Source organism: Ambystoma mexicanum, chromosome 1q (assembly GCF_040938575.1).
Source record: "Ambystoma mexicanum isolate Mex_15411 chromosome 1q, UKY_AmexF1_1, whole genome shotgun sequence".
NCBI classification, from domain to species: domain Eukaryota; kingdom Metazoa; phylum Chordata; class Amphibia; order Caudata; family Ambystomatidae; genus Ambystoma; species Ambystoma mexicanum.
Window position 1 is genome coordinate 1,478,578,721 of NC_090922.1, and position 22,273 is coordinate 1,478,600,993.

The 22,273-nt window shown below is 45.2% G+C and overlaps 1 protein-coding gene across 2 annotated transcripts in view; it reads left to right on the forward strand.

The window, feature by feature from the left end:
* The window catches only part of AKR1A1 (aldo-keto reductase family 1 member A1), a 428,825-nt gene that overhangs the window by 272,028 nt on the left and 134,524 nt on the right, over positions 1-22,273 (forward strand). For both annotated transcript variants that reach the window (XM_069642381.1, XM_069642380.1), the window contains exon 4: positions 308-459. In XM_069642381.1, coding sequence (XP_069498482.1) covers positions 308-459 — 152 coding nt within the window. The remainder of the gene's footprint in view (positions 1-307; positions 460-22,273) is intronic.

Genomic DNA, 22,273 nt, shown 5'->3' on the forward strand with positions numbered 1-22,273 from the left:
TAGCATTTTAATTCCGTTTCTGTGTTTCCTCGCTTCTCCTTGTCTCATTATATTTCCCCACATTCTTTTTATGTATATTTGTCGTTTGCTTCTTTTCAGTGTTTCATTGTATATTTCTGTGTTTCCTCTCCTCTGTTTTCTTGTCTCATTATTTCTCACATTTGTCTGTTTACTTCTTCTTTGTTTCTTTCCGTCTCATTGTCCGTGTCTGTGTTACATCGCCCCTTTTCTAATAGTCTTTTTTTCCCATTTCTCGCGTTTCTTGTCTTTTATTGGTTCCCTCAAAATTCTTCTTCTCCCCCCAAAGGCCATCAAGAGGGAGGATCTCTTTGTAACATCGAAACTGTGGAACACCAAGCACCACCCTGAGGACGTGGAACCAGCCCTGAGAAAGTCTCTTCAGGACCTGAAGCTTGAGTACCTGGACCTGTACCTCATCCACTGGCCCCTCGCCTTCCAGTGAGTGCGCCTCATTTAATCTCCTTTGAGAGCTGTAAACCCTCAGATAAGGGACCCTTTTATTTGCAATATTAGTTTAAGATTGTGATGTAGAGCCCCACAGAGGTATCACAGTTTATCATTGTAGGGTCTTTGTCCCTGAAACATGGAGCCGGATGCAAGAACCAGAAAGCACTCTGCATAATACGAAAGGGAGGTCTTTATTGTAGATGCAGGTTACAAACAGGTAAGTAGTTAAGGCAACAACCCTCTCCATGATCCCATTCATTTTGTCTAGCCCCAAGGCATCTCTCGTACTCTCACACCCACACACTCTACATACTATCCTAAGCATTCCATAAGCAGCCAGCATGTCAGCCTCTGGTTAGGTTGGCAAGTTTAAACCATCCGGATAATTTAACTAATAAGTAGAATAGAATGGTGTTTTGGAATCAATCCAAATATATATTTTGAAAAATTGGAAATGGAGACAAATTGGAATGTATGCTTTAAAGATCGAGTGCAGAGAATGATTTAATTATGTTATGTTATGTTATTTTGTATTTATATAGCGCCTATATACCATTGATATGGTCTGAAGGCGCTGGTAGGTTGAACGCCCTTGGGAACCGAAGTTCAGATCAGTAGAGAGAGTAGAGAGAATCAAAAGGTGCGTGTGAGCACCGGCTATGTGTGCAGCTGGTGCGGTATTCGTGTAATAGCTGCTTCTTAGCGGTAGGTGTGGTGGTTAAGAGATCAGGAGTATGTGTTTGTTCTGGCAGGATTTATCCAGACCGAGTGTGGCTGTGTTATGCCTGAGGAGAACGCCTGGCTGGGGGGTGTGTAACCAGCAGTGTTTTACTTGGAGTGCTGTGGAGTATGCAGCGGATGTTAGTATGAGAACAGTTATACCGAATGGTGTCATAGTATCTCTGTGTTCTAGTTGAGTGGTGGTGTAGAGGGGAGAATAAGCGTGGTGGTGTGATATGATGTGTTATATGCTCTTTTCAAAACGTCCGTTCCATGCACTCCTTTCCACTCCATGCATCCCAATCTGCTCCACACACTCCAGTCCGCTCTGCACACTCCAGTCCGCCCCTTGCACTCCAGTCCGCCCCGCGCGCTCCAGTCTGCCCTACGCATGCACTCTTGTCTGCCCCACGCGCTCCATTTCACTCGTTCCATCCACTCTACGCATTCAGTATCTCTGCGCAACTCGTCCGCTCTAGTAACAGGTCAGTTCCACTCTGGGCACTCGTTCGCTCTAGGCACTCGTTCACTCCAGGCACTCGTCCTCTTTATGCCCTCACACGCACTATGTATTCACCTGTTTTGCTCACTCATCGGCTCTACGCACCCGCCCCCTCAATGCACTCGTCCCCTCTACGCACTCAGCCCCTCTACGCACTCAGCCTCTCTACGCACTCAGCCTCTCTACGCACTCAGCCTCTCTACACACTCAGCCTCTCTACGCACTCAGCCCTTTCTACCCTTGCTGTAGAGTTGCTTGCATCTTCTACTTCTCACAAGTCTAACAGCTTGTGGCCCTACAGTGATTCATCTTTTTCTTCAAAGACTTCTGAAACATTGTGCAAAGACTTTTCTACTTAACTTCAAGGAAGTGCTTCAGCTCATATAGACGCTTGCCTATTGACTTTGGCTTATCCCGTTTTAACTGAATCACTCTTATTGAGGGATCTGAAAGTATTTGCCTGCTTAAGAAATATTTGTGGTAACTTCTTTGCTCTAATAATCTTTTTCCTTTTTACTTGCTCGTAACTAATCCTGAATGGCAACATGAATACATTAATGTCAACAGCACCCTAGCAATTGAAGTCACCTGTGGCTGTAGGTCTCTGCTGTATGCCATCCCAAATGGGGTTTATGGTCTTTCCATCCAACCGGCCTACATCAAAACCCCCTCCAACGAAAACTTTCCATCACATTCTTTTGCATCAAATGGATTTTTTTGCATTATTTTGGGGGGGATCCCCCAACCCCCTTTTTTACCCTTAGAATCCCACCCCAATGAAAAATAACCCTTTACCCCATCCATATATGCATTCGATGCAAAAAGATTCGATGCAAATTTTAGTTGGAAAGGGCTTCGAGGGAAACCTTTTCGATGGAAAGACCAGATACCCCAAATGGGTATTAACCGATTCTGAAATAAGATTGTGTAATTTAGAAGTATATTTGTGTGGTGTTTTACAGTGCCCCATCTGAAGACGGCTTACATTAACTGATGGTAAATACATTAATAATTGTTTTATCAAGAAACCTTGCGTGCCTCTGTTTAACTCCCCTACAGCTCACATTGACCCCTCTTGAGATAAGCATGGCTACTCCTCCACACTACCAACCTGTGTAGTACAGACGTATACCAAAGATTGGGTTACTACTGCCAGGAGGTCAGGGTTGTTGTAGTGCACCCTATGGGTACTGCATACAATCTTGCCTAACAGGCGGGTAGAGCCTGGTGAGGCCCGCCAAATATCGCTTAACCACCGGGTGAGGAAGAGAAGACTTAGTCTTCTGAGTTCCAGTAGGCTCCTGCTAGGCTGCACAGCAGGGAAGACCTGGTGCCACCCTGCTTGTTGATGTAATACATGCTGGTGGAGTTGTCCGTCTGAATGAGGACCACCTTGCCACAGATGAGCGGCAGGAAAGCCTCGAGGGCGAGCAAGATAGCTTTCCGCTCCAGCCAGTTGATATGGGCCTCCTGCTCCTGCAGGGACCAGACTCCATGGACGCTGTGGTTGTCCAATGTAGCGGCCCAACCTTGCAGGGAGGAATCCAGGGTGATGGTCACTTGCGGGGCTGCCTGTCCGCAGGTTGCAGTCCGTGGACCACCAGACAAGGTTATGGTGTAGAAAGGGAGAAATGCTGACTAGCTCCGCTTGGGAGCCTGGCTCCGGATTCCATGAGGCTTCGAAATGCAGCTGTAATTTCATCTTGAGCCTCGTGTGAGGTACCGCCAGTAGGAACGCTGGACCGATACCCAGTAGATACTGCTACCACCAGGCTGAGGTCACCTCTCTGCTGAGAAAATGACCTGTGGCCCTCTTGATAGCCGTGATCCTGCCCTCCAAGGGGAAAATCCTCTCAGAGCTAGTGTCTCAGATGAGACCCAGAAAAGTCAGGTTCTGTGTAGGCTACAGCTGAGACCCTTTGTGATTGATAGACAATCCCAGTTTGTGGAGTGTGAACATAAGGGCAGAGAAGTGTGAATTAGAATGTCCTCAAAGCGCTGGTTGGTTGAACGCCCTCGGGAACTGTAGTTCTGGTCAGTAGAGAGAGAGTGCCGTAGGGTGCGTGGGTGCACCAGATGTTTGCAGCTGATGTAATTGCCGGATGGTAGCTGCATCCTAGCGTTAGGTGTGGTGCTGAAGATATCAGTTAAATTGGTGGGTGAACACCCAGACTGGGCTACGGCTGCGTTAGGCCTGAAGGACGCATATGTGAGCAATTAGCCGGAAGGTGCTCGGCTAGCTGCGTTTTATAGGAAGGTGTTCATGGGGTTTTGTTCGTATGTGGATAGCTAGGCCGAATTAGTCAGGGGTATAGCTGTGTTGTAGTTTGGTTTATAGTAGAGAGTCAGCGTAGTGATGTGATATGGTGGTTATATTTAACGTGACCGAGGCCAGGCACGTGAACAGGATGGCAAGGATCAGAGCGACACACAGACAGGAGGTTGGGACAGAGACAGGTACACACTAGCAGCTCACCATCACAGAAAATAAAACACTTCCAACCGACACGATTGGACCCTGCACTTTGAGGGACAAGTCCCTCTCCTCTAGCACAAAATGGACGTTGTACATCTTCATAATAAGATCAGGTAGCATTTTAAGTGGTTCTACATTGCCTCAAATGTAGCCATTTTTCTCCCACTGCTCAGGTATCTCAAAGGTAGGGGGTTTTCCATGGGTGTAGCACATCTGTGCTAGTTAGCCTTATGTTGCATTTGGCCCATCTGTGTTGGGACTGACCGCGGGGTACAGGAACATCCGCCCCTGTGAGGAACCCGTCGGGATGGTAATTCCTGCACACCAGAGTGCCGGGCTGGGGAAGTGATATGGGCCACAGACTGAACAGCAGGGGTAGCAAATGGTATTGCCATGAAATAACCCTACTGAAAACTCGCCCTTCTGCATACACCTTCTCAAACTCTGAACTAAACACAACAATACTGCTACAGTACAACAAACCACGCACATAACGAAAAAAATAAAATACAGCAGATGGTGGCTACCAACTGAAGAAAAAAAAAACTAAGCTCAGTTAACGGTGCCAACCTCACTGAAGCTGCCAACCGCACAGCCCTTTTCTCCTACTTAGTCCCACTAACCTATCAGCCTCCCCCCTGCTTTACAGATCCGCTAAAACGCCAAGAGACCACTCAGGTGGCAACAGTGCACGGTAAGAACTGTTAACATAACATACCTCTAGTGTTGGGAGACAATGTTATATCTACTAACCCACAGGGCCCTCAAATTGGTAAACCCACAACTACAGAACACAGGACCCTCCACAAATTCCTGCTCTCTCACTGGCTAACACTCACATTATTATGCCTAAAAATAGTATACCTATATAGTATATAAATAGTATACCAAGCCCCAACGGATGCTGTTTACACCATATACAGATTGCAATCCCCAGCCCGTGTTCCCCATTTCCATCCCACCGAGCAATGTACACAGCACTAACCCGCCCTTCCAAAAAAAATCATCCTTGCCTACCAACATACCACCCAACCCAAAATGCGCACTCAATGCACCCACTTCCTGCGTACCATACCAGCCTAAGGCCCCTCACAAGACTACTTGTTATCAGGAGAGCTTACAGCAGGGATCAATGCTTTACCACGCCAATAAACGCTCAACTAACCAAAACGTCACTGCATCACGGCTACTGCAGCGAACGAATATCCCTCTCACACAGGAGACAAAACTGTTGTGCAAGAGCCATGACTGCAAAGCTGCTCAAGACCAACACTGCACAAGATCCACGCCATAACACCATGCACATGCCCCACTACACAACTCTCACTCCTTTGGCAACATATGATACCAGGTCATATGATCACGCTGCAAAAGATAGCATCAACGATTCGTAACGTGCGCTACTTGGAAAACCGGCACATGGCGTTATAAATAACCAGTCGGATATCAAGAAGAACAAAAAGGAGTAGGCAAATAGTCTCTTCGCCGTGGGGAAGCGGTTGGACATCAGCACCCCAACACCCCCTTGCATGGTCCTCAAAGGGTCCGGGTTTCAGCAACCGACCCCTCCCTGTCTGAATCATCACTGCATCGTGTTGAGTCGAGTGAGACTAGATAGCATTTAGCGGCTGTTGCAGCAAATTTTCAGCAGGTGCCCTGTACATGCGTTATGCTTACTTGGGCTGTACTATAAAATTCTAGTCTTCCATGGGTGCTCTCTGATCAAAACATAGTGCTTGCAGGACTTTAGTGCAATCCTTAGAGTGCTCCACGGGCAAGAGGACATGCCTTCATAGTGCTGCTTCTTTAGAGTGCATTCCTGAGCACTTCTGTATTGCTTCAAAGCACTAAATAACCGTTTTCTGAACCAGACACGCCCCCCCTCCCCCCGCAGGTACTGGAGGGCGGTTTATGGCAGGAGGAAAAACTTCTGGGATTCTGTTTATATTCTACCAGGGCTTTTGTTAAGAAATGTAAATGGTCCATTGACAGACTGGAGTGGCATCTTTGTGGTGGAGCTTATAACATAACAATGTGATGCGAGTTACTACCGGCAGTATCCTAATTCTTGGAAGGTTTCGAAATTTCTGGGAGCCATTTAGCTCCCGCTTCGAGCTTAGGAGAGACTGGTGAGCTTGAATCCATCAGCTAACAGGAGCTACTTTTGGCTCCTCACAAAAACATTTGCGACACGAACTTTCAGTCTCAGGACACATCTAGTACACATTTAAACAGAGTGGGTCAATCATAATGCACACATTTAAAGTGTGCCTCTTCTATAGCAGTTGGATTTGTGGGACGCTTTATACTCCAGGCTCCCCAGCAGTAGCTCCTGCCTACTGGGTGCTGCAGACACGCAGGAGCTGGTTGTAGCGCCTGCTCCTTGAAATGGCAGATCAAGGCAAGTTGGCGCTGAGATGTTCAATATCCACCCAGTGGAGCACGGCCAGTATACCATGCATAAAGAGTTACAGTGGACCGCTTTCCTTAGTTTACATGACAACTCTGCAGAAGAGAACGCGCCGCATGGTGACTAACCAATGCTTTCTGTAAAATGGTGCGTAGACACCATCATATTTGGTGCAATGCTGCCAGCAATGTACAGTTAAACTTAAACTTTTCATTTAACGCAAAGTGAATGTCAAACAAGTTTCAAAGATCTCCATACCCATCAGCATGGTAGAGTGCCATGCAAATGGAAAATCGCATTGCACATGAGTTTGCCAAGTGGTTCTAAGTTTCAGCAGTTAAAAGAGAAAAACAAACACCAAAAGTCCAGTTAAGCAGAAAAGCCAAGAAGTCTTGTCACACTGTCAAAAGGGTTGTCATTCCACTGAAATGTTTAAGTGCATCAAGAAATAGGCAGGCTAATATATGCAGAAATACTGCAACTCTCCACCCTCCTTACAAATGTTCCATGGCCATAACGTCAGTAGTTCTCAAAGGCTATGTTCATCCATTCATCCTTCGCAAGGGATTGACAACTTGCGCAGAGTATTCCATCACGAAAAAAAAAAAACTGCCAGTCCCATAAGTTTGAATCGACACCGCTCTAAGTAGCTAAGCTTCAGGTTGCATACCCTCCATTCCACTGTTTTATGTTGCTTTCAACTTCTAGATTCTATTGGTTGTGCTTTCTCCTTGTCATGAAATTCTCTTTCAGCATGGGCACTTCAGTGTGGCACGAGGGCACATCTGGTAGGGTTGCTGATACAGCTCTATGCAACTCAATTATTAGAGCTAATGTCATGTTAGGAAGCCAGCCCGCAGTTGGGAGCCGACAGCGGGTTTGGGAGGCCTAATGATGATGTTTGGATACAAACTATGGAGGATTGTGCAAACCATTGGAGAAGCTGGACAGTTACTACAAATTACTGGACATTTACAAGATTTACAAGTCGTGAGATCAGCTTGGCAGGTGCATTTAAAAAATAACTTGATGGGAGCATGCTAACGAAGTAGAGCAAGGTACCTTGCCCAGGACCAGTGAAGGCAACTCTTTGCAACTTTTGGGTCGTGTGTGGTCTGGGGTGCTGCGAGAAGGGGACAGTTTTTCGATTTTAGGCAACAACAACGTAACCGTGTCTTGTTGCTTACGACTATTGAACATAGTGTGCGAACTTCGTTCTTTCACAATCCTTACTATAAAAAGATGTGGGGGAAAATTAGGTTGGAGCTCATTCTAGAAACAGCAATGCACTATGGTGTACGAGTATCAACAGAAAAAGGAAGACATGGGGGGAAAGGGTGCAAATAAGGGACCAGAAACGCGAGAACTCAAACCAAACATGAGAAAGGCATTCAAAACTCTTCCGATAGGCGTTATTTATTAGTGGCACTCCTCCATTGACCATCGTCACTGTGTACACCAAGTGCTCCGACCCTGGGAACCGAGGCCAATACAATACTAGGCCTAACTGTATTCACAAAGTATGTCCCACTCAGATTTGTCTATGCCCTCAGGCATAAATGTATACATGCAACAAAACAAACTGGGCGAGTAGGACAGGTACAAAGGCAATTTGCATATAACAAAGAATACCGATTGGCACCAAAGCCTAGAGAATAGGGTATGTGCCCACGTTGAAATGTCACCATTCGCCAAAACGCACGACAGGGACAACAACACGTTAGACAGCAACAAATCCGTGCTCGTGAACAGATACATTAAATGCACTCCCCCCTCCCACCGTTAGACTGCTGAAACACTAACTTATCTACCCCCAGCAACAACTTTTAATGCAATGCTACCAAATACCACTAGGCAAAACCGTTAATTAAATGCCCGAAAACAAGGTGGACAGCAGTCACAGCACACGCAAACATGGTCTTCAAACGAACCACAGCTATTCAGATAAACACTTCCGACTTGCTAAGAAAACCCCCAAGCCGGCTTCCATTAACGCTGAACCCAAGACCTATGAGAGCACCACCATAATGCTTAATATAAATACTTATATTTAGCTGGGATGTTATAATTTAAATCACTGTTACCTTTATTTTAGCTGTTTAACAAAGTTACATTCAGGACGTGCACTGAGGAAGACCATTTGTTAGGCCGAAACAAATGTTGACTGTCTGACTATTAAATACCTTGCATTGTATAATGACTGTCTCACCCTATAATAATGTACATTTGATGTGCTTTTTAAAAATGTGTGGGTTTGGCGCAAATGGTCAGATTTAATAAATATCTCTCTGAACAGGCATACAGACACTCAGGCGCACAGGATGCTACCAACATTAGCAAACAAAGTTCAGGCCTAGAACCATTGGGCACAGCTAGTAATCAGAAATATCCCTGAAGGAAGAAGAAAGCTCATGCAGGGCTCACGGAGTCCCCGCCCTCTGTGCCGGTACTTGGTCCTCAGTGGGTGGGAGATCCCATGTACCCCCGCCACCGGATCTCCCAATCTCTTATTCACTTGTATTGTGTGTAACTGCAGACAAAGGGGAGAAAATGCATATGTTTTAAAGTGAAGATTTTCAATAGCACTACTGCCACCATATGGAAAGACTGCAATGAGCAGCATAAATGTTGCCGAATGGAACACCTGAGTGTGCCAGTCACAAGTTACAGGGATTGCGATAGAGCGTACCTCCTGGTTTGTGGAGGACTTTGAGTCCAGAACCAGACACCATGGCACTGTGTTTTGTAGCTTCATATGGAAGCTCATTAGAACACAAAAATCTTCCTTGCGAAGGTAAAATGCCATAATGGTTAAACAGTTTCATAGAATGTTACACATTGTACTGTTCATGACACAATACTATCAGCAAGATATTAGTTATCACTTCAAAAACAAGAAAAGGCTAATACATAATTTGATAGTCAATCTTGAAACGTATTTTAACTTCTTTTGATTTCACATGACATCTTGAATGTGGCATGATAAAAATCCTACAACTCTGAATACACTGATAGACTGTGATAAATACAAACATCACAATACTTCAACAAGGTGCAAAAAGTGCTGAATCTGCCAGTATGTAAACAAATGACCTATGCAAAAAGCTGCAAATTGGCTGCTTGATGAGCAACTCTAGCAGATTTATACTACTCTGAGCTACTTTAGGGGCCTCAGCATTTATCCCACTATATTTGGCATATTACTATTTCTCATAGGTGATGTGCCAAATAAAACATGACTGTTCAAAAAGAGAAACAGAGTTGAGCTACAATTGTGGAATCTCTATTTCTCCCATTGAATGACAGATTCACAAATTCGCAGTATCCCAGGGTCTATGTCTACAAGCCTTGGATGACTGAATTACTTGTAGATAAATGGAATGGAGACGTGTCGACTTGTAATTGATGTTTCGGCGATGACATTACTCTTTCGCCTTCTTCAGGACCAAAAACATATAAGGACTCTATGGAAGAGCACAGCAGAAAATATACATATGTATCTAAACACATACACCTACCTAGTTGAAAAGTGACAAGGACTGCCTTAAATTAAAACCAAAACTAAGGAGCTAATTGTCCTCCCTGTGTTATTTCTTGGAGGGTAACCCATGATCGCTTATCAGGGTAGTTGAACTGAAGGACGCATCAATAGCTCGCACATGCTGCTGCAAAGATGGTAGCTGATGCAGGAAAAGAAAAATCAAGAGGGACTAATCTTAAACAAGAGGTTAGGCCTAACTAATTCCCACATAGTCACCAGAATCCTCAGATAAACATACCGTAAGTTAATTCTGTGTGTGTGCGCACTTGAGGCATCTTCTGATTTTTAGAAATGACAGAAAAGTCGTAGTCAGAGGGATTGGCTGAGAGTCCTGCAAAAACCCTGCAACATTTTTGTGTTGTACTTTGCTCCCACCCCAATTCCTAGAGTTTAGGGATTTCACTCTGGCTATAACTCATGTGGAAGTTCATGGACCCTGTGGGAGTGGGGTGTTGTTTCATTATTCCTGTGTGGTGCTGTTGCTGCTGATAGACCTGTATACAACTTGAGGCCTATGAATTGTAGTCTTGCATGGACCGCCTTGCTTATCCTGGGTTTGAGGTATTGTATAATGCAATGTGGTTGTATGTACAACGCATGGGCTGACTGGCATACCACAAGATGGAGATTAGGTGTGGCAGCATCACCCGAAGCCTCATCCCATAAACTGAAGGGCTTAAAGCTTGTTTGAAGAGGTGTGATTTCAGTACTCTCCTGAATGCGGGCAGCAGGTGGCGTGTAATCGTGAGGGTGGTTTGATTGGGGGCAGTGATCCCGCATGACCAGCTCACATATAGGGTGTCTTTGTTTTTGTGTCCCTGGCTGCATGTTTAGGGCGTACTGCAGGGTAGATGTCTGGTGACAACATATGACATATATTTTAATGTCCAATTTTTGGAGGCAGTGCATGAGCACTCTAAGTGCTTTTTTAAAGGGATAGACTGTGGGTGATCATGTTGTGTTGGGTGATGGGATCCCGGTGCCTATTTCAAGCTACAGATCTTACTGGTAAGTTCTGTGCCTAGAGGATGATGTCATCAGACACCCTATCCCCTTTCCCCCAATCTCCACCCACCCGCACCACCCTCATTTTTTCAAAACAAAAATCAACGTCAAATGATGCAAGATTTACACTCCTCTGCCCATGCTCATCTGCTTCTGCCCCGCGCACTGTGCAACTCATCCAGAACAGAACTGCAAGATTTATCCTTGGCCTCAAGCCCAGGGACTGCAGCTCTCCGGCGCTGAAATCCCTTCACTGGCTCCCCGTAGCTGCAAGGATCCATTTGAAGACCCTCTGCATTGTCAAGGCTTTCTGGGGCATGGGACCTACTTACCTTCAACGCTGCCTTCCTAAATACTGTCCCTCTCGAGCCCTCCGCTCATCTACCTTCAACCTTCTGCGAGTGAGCCGGTTCTCCAAGCAGAGATTTGGAGGGAGATCCCTTTCCTCAACAGGCGCCTCCCTCTGGAACAGCCTCCCTGCCACCCTACGTCTTGAGCCTGATATTCTTAAGTTCCGTAAAATCCTCAAGACCTTCCTCTTCTCCTTTTCTTCTCTCTCACCCTACCCTGCTAACCTAGCTCTCTGCCCTTCATTCTCTCCCTCCTTTCCATACAGCTTACTTACTGGCTGCCTGGGTACCTCAGAGTCTCCCAGGTCCCGGGCCCCCCTATGCCAGTCCTTCTGCTCTTGCCTCAGGGCCCTTCACTCTACCCCCTCACTGCACTTGTATTAAATCTCTGAGAGTTCTCTCTCCGCACTTCACCAGTCTCTACCGACTGGGTGCACTTGGTCCTCTGCCCCGCCGTTGCCCTCTTGCAATTACACGATCTGTATACCACTCTACCTGAAGATCGTTCTGTCTGTTCTCCCTTGTCTTCACCCCTTAATGTGCACTTGAAAAAACTGCAGAATCGCCATTAGGCCTATTTGCTGTATCTAAACTGTTAAATGTAGCATATTCACTCAATCGGCCTATGCAGACCGTTATGTTCTTTGAGTGCTTTGAAACACTTGCCTATGTATAGGCGCTATATAAATAAACATTACCATACCATACCTCAATGTGATTGGTTACTATTGGTCTGTTTGTAGCCAATCACATCGAAATGTGGGCAGAGTTATTGGAAGGGGTGGAAATCCCAGAGACTCCACGCCCATCCCCGGAGACCTGGAGAAGAGCGCAAAGACCCAGATAAACCCGGAGACTAGGCAGGAATGCTTATAGCTGCATCAGAACACTTTTCAAGGAGGTCGAAAGGATAGCGGATTGATAAATAAGAAAAGAGGCCAGATCACTGTAGGATTGTATAAATGGTGCCTGCAGCTGCACAGTTACACAATGCCCAGTAATTACTAATGTGAAGGTTGTCATTGTTAGCACCTACACGTGTATGCTTGCATTTTTAGGCATTTGAAATGGTAATGGTATTGTTAGTACTTGCATGACAGGTGAGTGATTAAAAGGTTAGTAGGGGGACAGGAAACATTTAATTCTCACATCAGTTATTAAGTGTGTGGTTTCAGACTGAGGGAGAGAGTTAACTGCTTGTAACATTGTAGCTGCACTAGAATAGTCTCATTCGAATCTGTAAAGAAGTTAGATGTATCCTGATCATGTGTTGTTTGTGTGTTGTATACAGTGGGACGTCTGTCATGCTAGGGTGTGATGTGTGCCATGTTTGGGAACAATATGTTATGTGTTAGTGTGTAATGTACGTTGTCCTAGATTGTAGGCCATGTTCTGTTACATGGAAGGGTGTGTTATGTTAAATATTAGGATGCCTTATGTTTGTGTTAAAAGTTAGGGTGTGCTATGTGTGGAATATTGGGTTTTAAAACATGCTGTCTTTTATTTGATCTGCAGATATGGCTGTCAACATTCCAATATTTGCATAGATCTTTACAAATGTGCATATTTACCTGCCCCCCTGGGATGACCCTGCTTAATTGCCAAAGGCACATGTTGTGACTTCTCTGCCACACAGCACTTATCTTTATGAAATGAACTGCACCAGTAGTATGAGAATTCTAGAGCCCGCCAAAGCTAGTCCCTGTTATATGGAACCCTCCCAAGTGTATTGCCCTCTTAAGATGGGCCATGACTGCATCATGGCCTGACCTAATAAACTGAGCTCCTGCATGCACGTGCCTCAGAATGGCTGCAGACTCCACGAAGGGGGCTGTACTGGGACACAAAGACACATAAAAACCAGGGAGCCAGAAAAGGAGGACAGAGAGAAGGCTGCAGATTCTTACCATCATTGAGAACGCAGTGACCAGATCCTTGCCCTTTTTTTCCAGAGGGTCCTGAGATGCAGCTGGCTTTCCTGAATATTAAACCAAGGCTTGCTATGTAGGTAGCAAAAGCCCCAGCCCTAAATTGCATAAGCCCTTCATTTTTGCAGAAGTGCATCCAATATTTCCTTATTGAAAACCCAAATTGCCAGTGTAATTCAGTCATCTCCCCTTAGAAGAATCTCTTGTTTGCCTATGTATGCTAGCATATCTCCTTTGAAAAACCTCTCAGTTGTCTGTGTAAATCCTTAGTATTTTGTAATGAAATCAATTAATTCCCCCATTGAAATTCACAGATAAATATTGTTGCAATTCGAAATCAACCATCTTGTTCCAGGTGTTTTTATTTCATTGTTATAGTCATTAAAGTGTTGCCTCATAAGAACTATTCTCCTTGTAACTAAAAACCGAATTTGTCCATGTATTGTGTGCATTACCAAACAAATTCCTATTTGCATATGTCCTATTAAACCCAAACTGTTGTTCCCATTATGGGCAATCCCTTTTGCCTAGAAGTCTACCTGTAATGTGACTCTGTCCTTGTCACTGAAAACCGATTTTCCTATTGTAAGATAAACCCCTTCCCTGAGCTGCCTGTCATTGTAAGCCTCAGTATAAACGAATTTCCATTTGCCACTGTATTTTCCCTTTGCATTTGCTTTCTCCCAAAGAAACAATTTCCTACTTCATGTCTATTTTTGCCCTGGTGTGCTGATTAGTATTCTCTAAAACTTTGCCTACCTCCTAAGTGTAAGCCAAACACACTTTCTTCTATTCTGTCCCCTAGCAGTTGCAAGTAATAATCAAAATCCCATTCTTCCATTTTGCTCCAAAAACGGGTTTTATCTTTCTTTGCTGGCTTCCCATCTTGTGGTGGTGGGCTTCACCCCAAATCCGATTTCCCCCCTATATTCCTACTCCTTGCCACTGCCTTCCATTCAAAGGAATTAAGTTTAATTGATGTTTGGGGGGAATGTAGTTGGGGGAAGTGCTAAACTATTGGTGCTATCACTTTGTGGTAAATTGTTCTTTTTCTGTTCTGCCATTAAAAAACCGGAATTCACTTTAATAGTATATCTTAACCTGATTTTTTTGGAGAGATTATTGCATTATTCTGCTGCCACAACATTGGTGGCTGTGGAATGTTTTGATTTTCCTTTTTCATTAAATAATACATTAATAAATATCTTATTGATACACAGCAGCCTGGTTCCTAGTCCATTGTGACGCGGGCTGTTTGTGGAGGTTGGGTGCGAGACGGGTTGGAGGCCTACTCAAAAGGATCCGTAGTAAAAGCGTTTTACTGTGCGCCACATCCATTGTAGGGGAAGATGTTCCCTAGCTGGCGTGTGCCGTGTAACTGTGACTATTATGCCCACAAACCTTGCTTACGGGGAGAGAAAGGTTCATGCCTACACTCGACAGTGTCACCAGAGATGTCTGAAAATGACGCCGCAGTTCTGTGTCCCTGTTTCTCCCCAGCAGATGACCCCCATCAGTGAAGGTAAAGCCACAGTTCAGAATATAGGGTAATGGGGATGTTTCACCTGTTGGCCATGTTACACCCTCCATGAACGAAGCGCTTATTTCTCCAGGCATACAGTGCACGTTTTTATTTGCAGCCGGTCAATAACAAGGAAACAGGTGACTTTCATGTTGCTGTCAGAAAGGAACTGTTCGTGTGCCTGTTCAACGCCGGCTCTTAAACACGTTCGGCCCACCGGTGACATGGTCTGCCATCCTCTGTCCACAATTGTGGTTCCATGTGATAATGTCCCCGCAAAAATGTCTCCTGACAAAAAAAGTCACCTTTTTTGCTGAGACATTATTACATTGAAACATGCGGGGACTCCCCCGCGCTCCTGAAAGTTTTTTTTTACAAGGGGAGCAGTGGACATCCTTGCAACCCGTCCCCATACATAATGACACCATATATAATGTCACCAAGGACTTTTCCAGGTGACATTATGTATGGGGATATTATGTATTGGGACATTATTACCTGATACCCACAGTTGTGAGGAATTACCACAACAATACACTAGCGTACACAAGCGCAAAGGAAGCGTACACAAGTGCAAAAGAAGCGTACACAAGCGCAAAGGAAGCGTACACCACATATGGGAGTTTGCTGGGAAATCGACATGGCAGAATAAATGAAACATGTCGGAAACTCGTCACGCAGCAAGCAGTAAATCTTCGACCAGAATGTATGGATGGCAACCACGGCCATCTCAGAGGTGAAAGCTAGTGAGGTGATCCATGTTGGCGCAGTAAACATAAAATGGGCATGGCCACGTGGGCGGTCAAACATAATAATGCGCCGTGGCCAGAACCTATAAAAATAAAGGAAGATATTCAGGATACAACATTCGCAAAACAGCAGTGAACGCGCATTCCGCATCCATGAATACCATGCACGCTGAAAGGCCACTTCAGATGCTGCAACAAGAGGAAACACAGAGAGTGCCTGCAGCGCAGCAAACAGCACAGTGGGACAATCGCCTGTTTGCCACCTCACGCTCTCAGGGACTCAGAGTTTTTTTATTTTTTTATATCTTTATTTGTTCTAGTTTTTACAAACTTTTACAAAACTTTTTTTTAAAAAAAAGGAAAAAACAAATTCATATATTTAAAATCTTATGAATCCATAATTTACAATTTACGACTTACAGTTAATAATTGTGCAGTATATAATGGATTTATAACATCAGTTCATGAATACAATCATAATACAACTCGAGCAAATGTTATTCTATTTCGCACACATGTTCTATAAATGCTAAAACTCTTATTCTCAAGGACATTGATTCTCCATGTAACATTTTTAACAATAAAAGGTCCCTAAGTAACCATACGTTGTAAATCAAATCTTTAAAACACAATTCTTTTTTAGTTGTTAGCTCTCGGCATTCGGACATAAGATGACGTAGAGTTTCCAGCTCACCCTTATCTTTACAAAATCTACACGATCCGTCAACACCAAATTGTCTAGCCCTTATGCTTTTCATTTCATTAGTCAACAACACATTCATACGAAATCTCATAAAACCAATTTTAATTTTTTTGCTGGGAAATTTCTTTAAATATTGCTCCATTTCATTGACTCCTTTCCCTGCTGTTAGTATTTGCGTATATAACTTTGTGTCACAGATTATCAAGCAAGTTTTTTCCCAATCATTCACCTTAAGTCTTTTCTTTACCATACTGGGATTTTTTCCCAGTAAATCCATTGTCACACCTATTTCTTGGAGTAGTACTTCACATTCAGTTCTTAGGTTTGCTATAAATCCATCGGTATCATTCTCTCTGAGCTGGGAGTATAGGGTTCTTTCCTTAGAAAATTCACATTTATTCATAAGACAAAGTTTCTTCCACTGAATCAAACTCACAAGTGATTTTATCCCCAATTCGTATCTTATAACCTCTATAGGAATGCATTTGGGCAGAAAATATAGTATCGATCAACAGATTTTGCTTTCTATATTCTGTCTCCATTGTTTTTGGCCAGAATTCAGTTCCATACATAATTGTAGGCAGTAGCTTACTTTTATAAAATTCTCTGCATGGCTCAAGGGAAAATTTACCATACTTATTATCAACTCTCTTCATTTGATTTAACATACCATTGACTTTTGAGTTGAAATAGTTTATCAAGAAGGTCTTACTGTACTTGGCTACTATGGGATACCCCAAGAATTGAAAATTATCTTTGACTGTCAGTTTGTTGCTATCCCAGTTCCACACAAACTTAGTCTTTCCACATTTGCCCCCTCCTTTTGTGAATTTGATAACAACAGATTTGCCTAAATTGATCTTTAGTTCAATTCCCAACATATATTTGCCAAAAGTTGTTATTAGTCTTTGTAGACCCACCGGCGTAGTGTCTATAAGCAGAAAGTCATCAGCATAACTCACCCAACTAATTTTCAATTTACCAATCTTTGGAGGAACCAATACTGATGCATCCAATGCTATTCATACCCCTGCAACATAAAGATTGTACAAAGTGGGTCCAAGAATACATCCTTGCCTAATTCCATTTTCAATAGAACACTCTCTAGACAGGAGGCCATCGGAGTCCAGTCTAATCTGCGTTTTAGATTCATTATGCAGAAATATTATCATGCTTAATAGCCCCTTTGGAATTCCGTAACTATCGAGCCTCTGCCACAGTAGGTTTCTATTTACACAATCAAAAGCTTTACTTAAATCCATGGATGCTACATAAATTGGTGCATCCAAGGATTTCCAGGCTGATGTCTGGAGACACTTAATCAGGAGTCCTCCACAGTCCGTCCCCATATTTCTACGGAATCCTATTATTCTAGGATCAAGGATGTTCATCTCTTCAATTGAGTCGTTAATTCTTTCCAGTATAATGGCAGCAAATATTTTAGAATCTGCATCCATTATAATGAGAGTACGGTAATTTTCTGGGTCTTCCCTTGAGCCCCTTTTAAAGATTGGCACCATATATGATAATTTCCAAGAATCAGGAATGGTTTGTGACTCTATTATGTCTTGAAATTGGATGTAAAGAATCTTGGCCCATAACTGTGAGGAATACCGCAAAACATTGTTAGTTAGTTTGTTAGGTCCAGGGGCTCTTGAGGAGTTTGATTTCTTTATTTTTTCTTCAATAAAACTTAGAGTTTGCTCTCTGCCCCAGCATACTTTTGCCTTGTCTGTTAATCTGTGCACTCAGCAAAGCCCTAACACAACAGCAAGGAGCCCAAACGCAGTGTCTCACGACTATCCTGCGGATTGGTTCTGACGCTGTCATGTACTATGAGTGGCCTCAGCAAAGAAGGAACAACCGTCCTGTGCCAATAACCATAGGGATTGGAATAGTGGGCTTAGAATATGAAGAGACAAGGTGCCAAAACAAAAGCCGTCACCTGCCGATCATCTGTCAACTGCTCCATATTCTGCAACTGTATGTGTTTTGACTCTTACCATCCTCATGTTCTATTCAAACTCCTGATGGGGAGATTACAAATAAAATGAAGTCAGGAAAAAAATGTGAAAGCAGCAGAACTATGATTATCGCTAATAAGACAGTACCAAGAATGGTGTTCCACGTACCAGGCCCTGCAGGGACTGGTGGTGCTCCTTGTAGCAACGTGAGCACCGTCCATGGAGCTTCAGTAGCAACCCAAGATCCCTCCAAGCAGCAGATGGTACAAATGGAAATGAGATCTGTTTCCGGGAAGGAAAGGAAAGAGTTGAACAGCAACTGGTCCAAGGCAGAAACCCATGAGGGTTGCAGCTCAAGGTTGAGTGCGTGTGCGCCCTCTGCTACTGGCCATGTCCTGCAAACAACTCCTGCCTGGGGTAGAGAGAGACTGAGGGCGGCTTCACACTCCATGGGAAGAGATGTAACTCCTGCCTTGGGGGAGCGTGGTCCTAACACTATGCCACCAGTGTCTCGCCGTCCGACAACCACCACAAGGATGCGATTCCTGCTTACTGCATGGCATAGCCTCTCTGAAGGTGGCCTGCCATCGTCCCTGTACTGACTTATACGTGGCCCTTCACCAAGAGGATGCTCGTGTAGCCAGGAAAAAGGGGGTGGGTAACATGCTGCCACCCTATGCCTTGCCAACACACAGAGGGCATTCCCGCCTAGGGGAAACTGAATGTGGTGCAGCCTAGGCACCCTGCTACCAGCATCTTGCTGCCTGCCTCAACATGAAGGGACTAAGCTGGTGTGGCCTTTGGTGCTTCCAGGTGCAGCTTTGCTGGCCTCCGAACTGTGCCATCAAATGCCCTTGACCCGTGGTAGTGATTATTCGATACGAACAATAATGCAAAGTGAACTAGTCTCCTGCAGTCCTGCAAATGCTCAAAGAGGACTCTGTAAAGAAGTGTTTAGATGCTGTGAGCCTGCATGTAAATTATATGCCTAAAGTGGTCCCAGTTAAAATAGATGTGAAGCTGTGCACCCTTAGTTTGTAGGCATGCTCTATATGGCGCCAGCAGGTAACAATGGCGTTGTTCAACGGCCTGACTTTCCATTCACCACAGGTTAATAATGAGTCTCTAGAAATGTGATCAAACTGCCAGCACACCATCAGCAGTTCGCCCACCTCGATGTCCCCCGCTGAAGATCTATCGAGTGTTCGATATGTGTTATATGATATGTCTGCAACTACCTGAGTCCATACGTATGTCTCATGGGTTTATCCTACAATTCCTAAGTGATCTAAGTATTGTCATTGTGGAAGGGGGGGGGTGAATCAGTTAATATACAATGATGTTTGACATTGTTTGTTATGAAAAAGGAGGAGTGTTATGGTGTTATGTGGGACCTACCCTAGTGTATTGCCCTTTTAAGAAGGGCCATAACTGCATCATGGCCCTACCTAATAAAGGGAACTCCTGCATGCACGTGCATCAGAACAGCTGCAGACTCCAAGAATGGAACGACTGAGTCTGTATCTCATTTCAGACCTGCAGACCCGCACCGTGTGAGCACGGGGCCTACTGGCCGTTGTGCCGTGGGGCCCTCTTGTCAGCATGGTGTCCAGGGTCCGCACAGGCCTGGCAGGGTCCACCCTGCCTCTCCATAAGACCACGTGGTCCCCAGCAACCATCAGAGTTGCTGTGCTGTGCTTCCAACCATATCTGCCTACATTTCAAAAAGGACAATCCGTAGATTTACGTCACATGACGCCCGGCCCACTGGCACACCCACTTTTTCCCACCAGTCCAGCCCACCTTTTAGAGAGTGTTCAATGTCTCCGCCCCTGCACATTCACATTGATAAAACACGCAGCGTCTTCACTGCAGCTCTCCTCCGTTAACTTTTAACCCTGTTTTCCCTGTTTGATGTGTACTTAAGTGGTTGTTTCACGTGAAAAGAGGTTGCACGGTATATCCGCCCTCCAATGTTACAGATTCAAGGGGCTTGTCACCAAACAGTCAGAAACCCAGAGGCTCCATGCTCTTCCCTGTAGACCCGGAGAAGAGCGTTGAAATCCTGAGTCTCTGGGCTAAACCCTGAGACTAGGCGGGTGTGCCTCCAACCTAGGTGCTGCTGTCCCCAGCACCCATGTGGCCGGCTTGAGTAGCCTTGCCAGCCCCTATATCAGTCCCCTGCCGTAAATCACGGCTTCATTCACAGGCCTTTCTTAATGGGTAGACGCAGAACTCTAAAACCATGTTCTTGAAATACTGGTGTGCCTTCCTGCACACTTTCTAATTGCTGGACTACAAGTACCATGACTCAGGTATCGTTATTTCACACCTGGCATAACTTGAGATGCGAGCAAACTATGGGTGCACTGCAAGACTAAGCAATAATGTGGAGAATGTTTGCTGTTTACCAAATAAGTGAACACATTTTGCACATCAAATAATGAGCGGTAGCAATACGGCATTTCATCCGGCCCTAATAAAATGGCTGCCCCGCACAACGGCATTGCAGGCTCCACGTTGACCTCTAGCCATGACGTGTGGCACGCAGCTCTCCAGCGACCTCTTTTAGCAGCTTTTGGTACTGCACCAGTGAGTGATATTGAAGCAGGGAAGTCGAAAGAGGCAGGCCTGGGGATATAGACTGGCCCCTGTAACCGAAGCAGAATAAACAGGCTCATTCTAACATTGTTCATTGCGCGAAATAGGAAGCCACGGGGAGGTGCTACTTGAAAAGTTTGAAAGGAAATCCATGCAATTCACAAACTTGAATGAGAACGGGGATGATGCAATTACTGCTGGGCAGAAAAGACCTGGCAGCAAAGACTAGCAGCTATAGGAGCTTACACACACACACACACACACTAGCGGCATACGCAGCCCTTGAGCCCCACGCGTTGGCTGAATGCACTTAAGTCACATGCTAGCACCGCTCTACGAGTACTTTTATGAAGAAAATCTGTACAGCCACGCTTTTGCAATTATTTTTGTAGCCAGTATTTTATTATATCGCTGTACATCTTTCTGAGCGAGATTAATTAATTACGATGAAATGTGTTTGTGTTGGAATTGTGCGCACGCATTGGTCTCTAGTAATGACTTCCAGTTCGGTAGTATGCTTCCTCGCCCACACCTGCAAATAATGTGCCCTCTCCGTGATGGCTGCTCTTGCCACACCTGCAGATAATGTGCCCTCTCTGTGATGGCTGCTCTGCCCACACCTCGCTGCTCTGCCCACACCTGCAGATAATGTGCCCTCTCCGTGATGGCTGCTCTGCCCACACCTGCAGATAATGTGCCCTCTCTGTGATGGCTGCTCTGCCCACACCTCGCTGCTCTGCCCACACCTGCAGATAATGTGCCCTCTCCGTGATGGCTGCTCTGCCCACACCTGCAGATAATGTGCCCTCTCCGTGATGGCTTCTCCGCCCACACCTGCAGATAATGTGCCCTCTCCGTGATGGCTTCTCTGCCCACACCTGCAGATAATGTGCCCTCTCCGTGATGGCTGCTCTGCCCACACCTCGCTGCTCTGCCCACACCTGCAGATAATGTGCCCTCTCTGTGATGGCTGCTCTGCCCACACCTGCAGATAATGTGCCCTCTCCGTGATGGCTTCTCTGCCCACACCTGCAGATAATGTGCCCTCTCCGTGATGGCTGCTCTGCCCACACCTGCAGATAATGTGCCCTCTCCGTGATGGCTGCTCTGCCCACACCTGCAGATAATGTGCCCTCTCTGTGATGGCTGCTCTGCCCACACCTGAAGATAATGTGCCCTCTCTGTGATGGCTGCTCTGCCCACACCTCGCTGCTCTGCCCACACCTGCAGATAATGTGCCCTCTGCGTGATGGCTGCTCTGCCCACACCTGCAGATAATGTGCCCTCTCTGTGATGGCTGCTCTGCCCACACCTCGCTGCTCTGCCCAAACTTG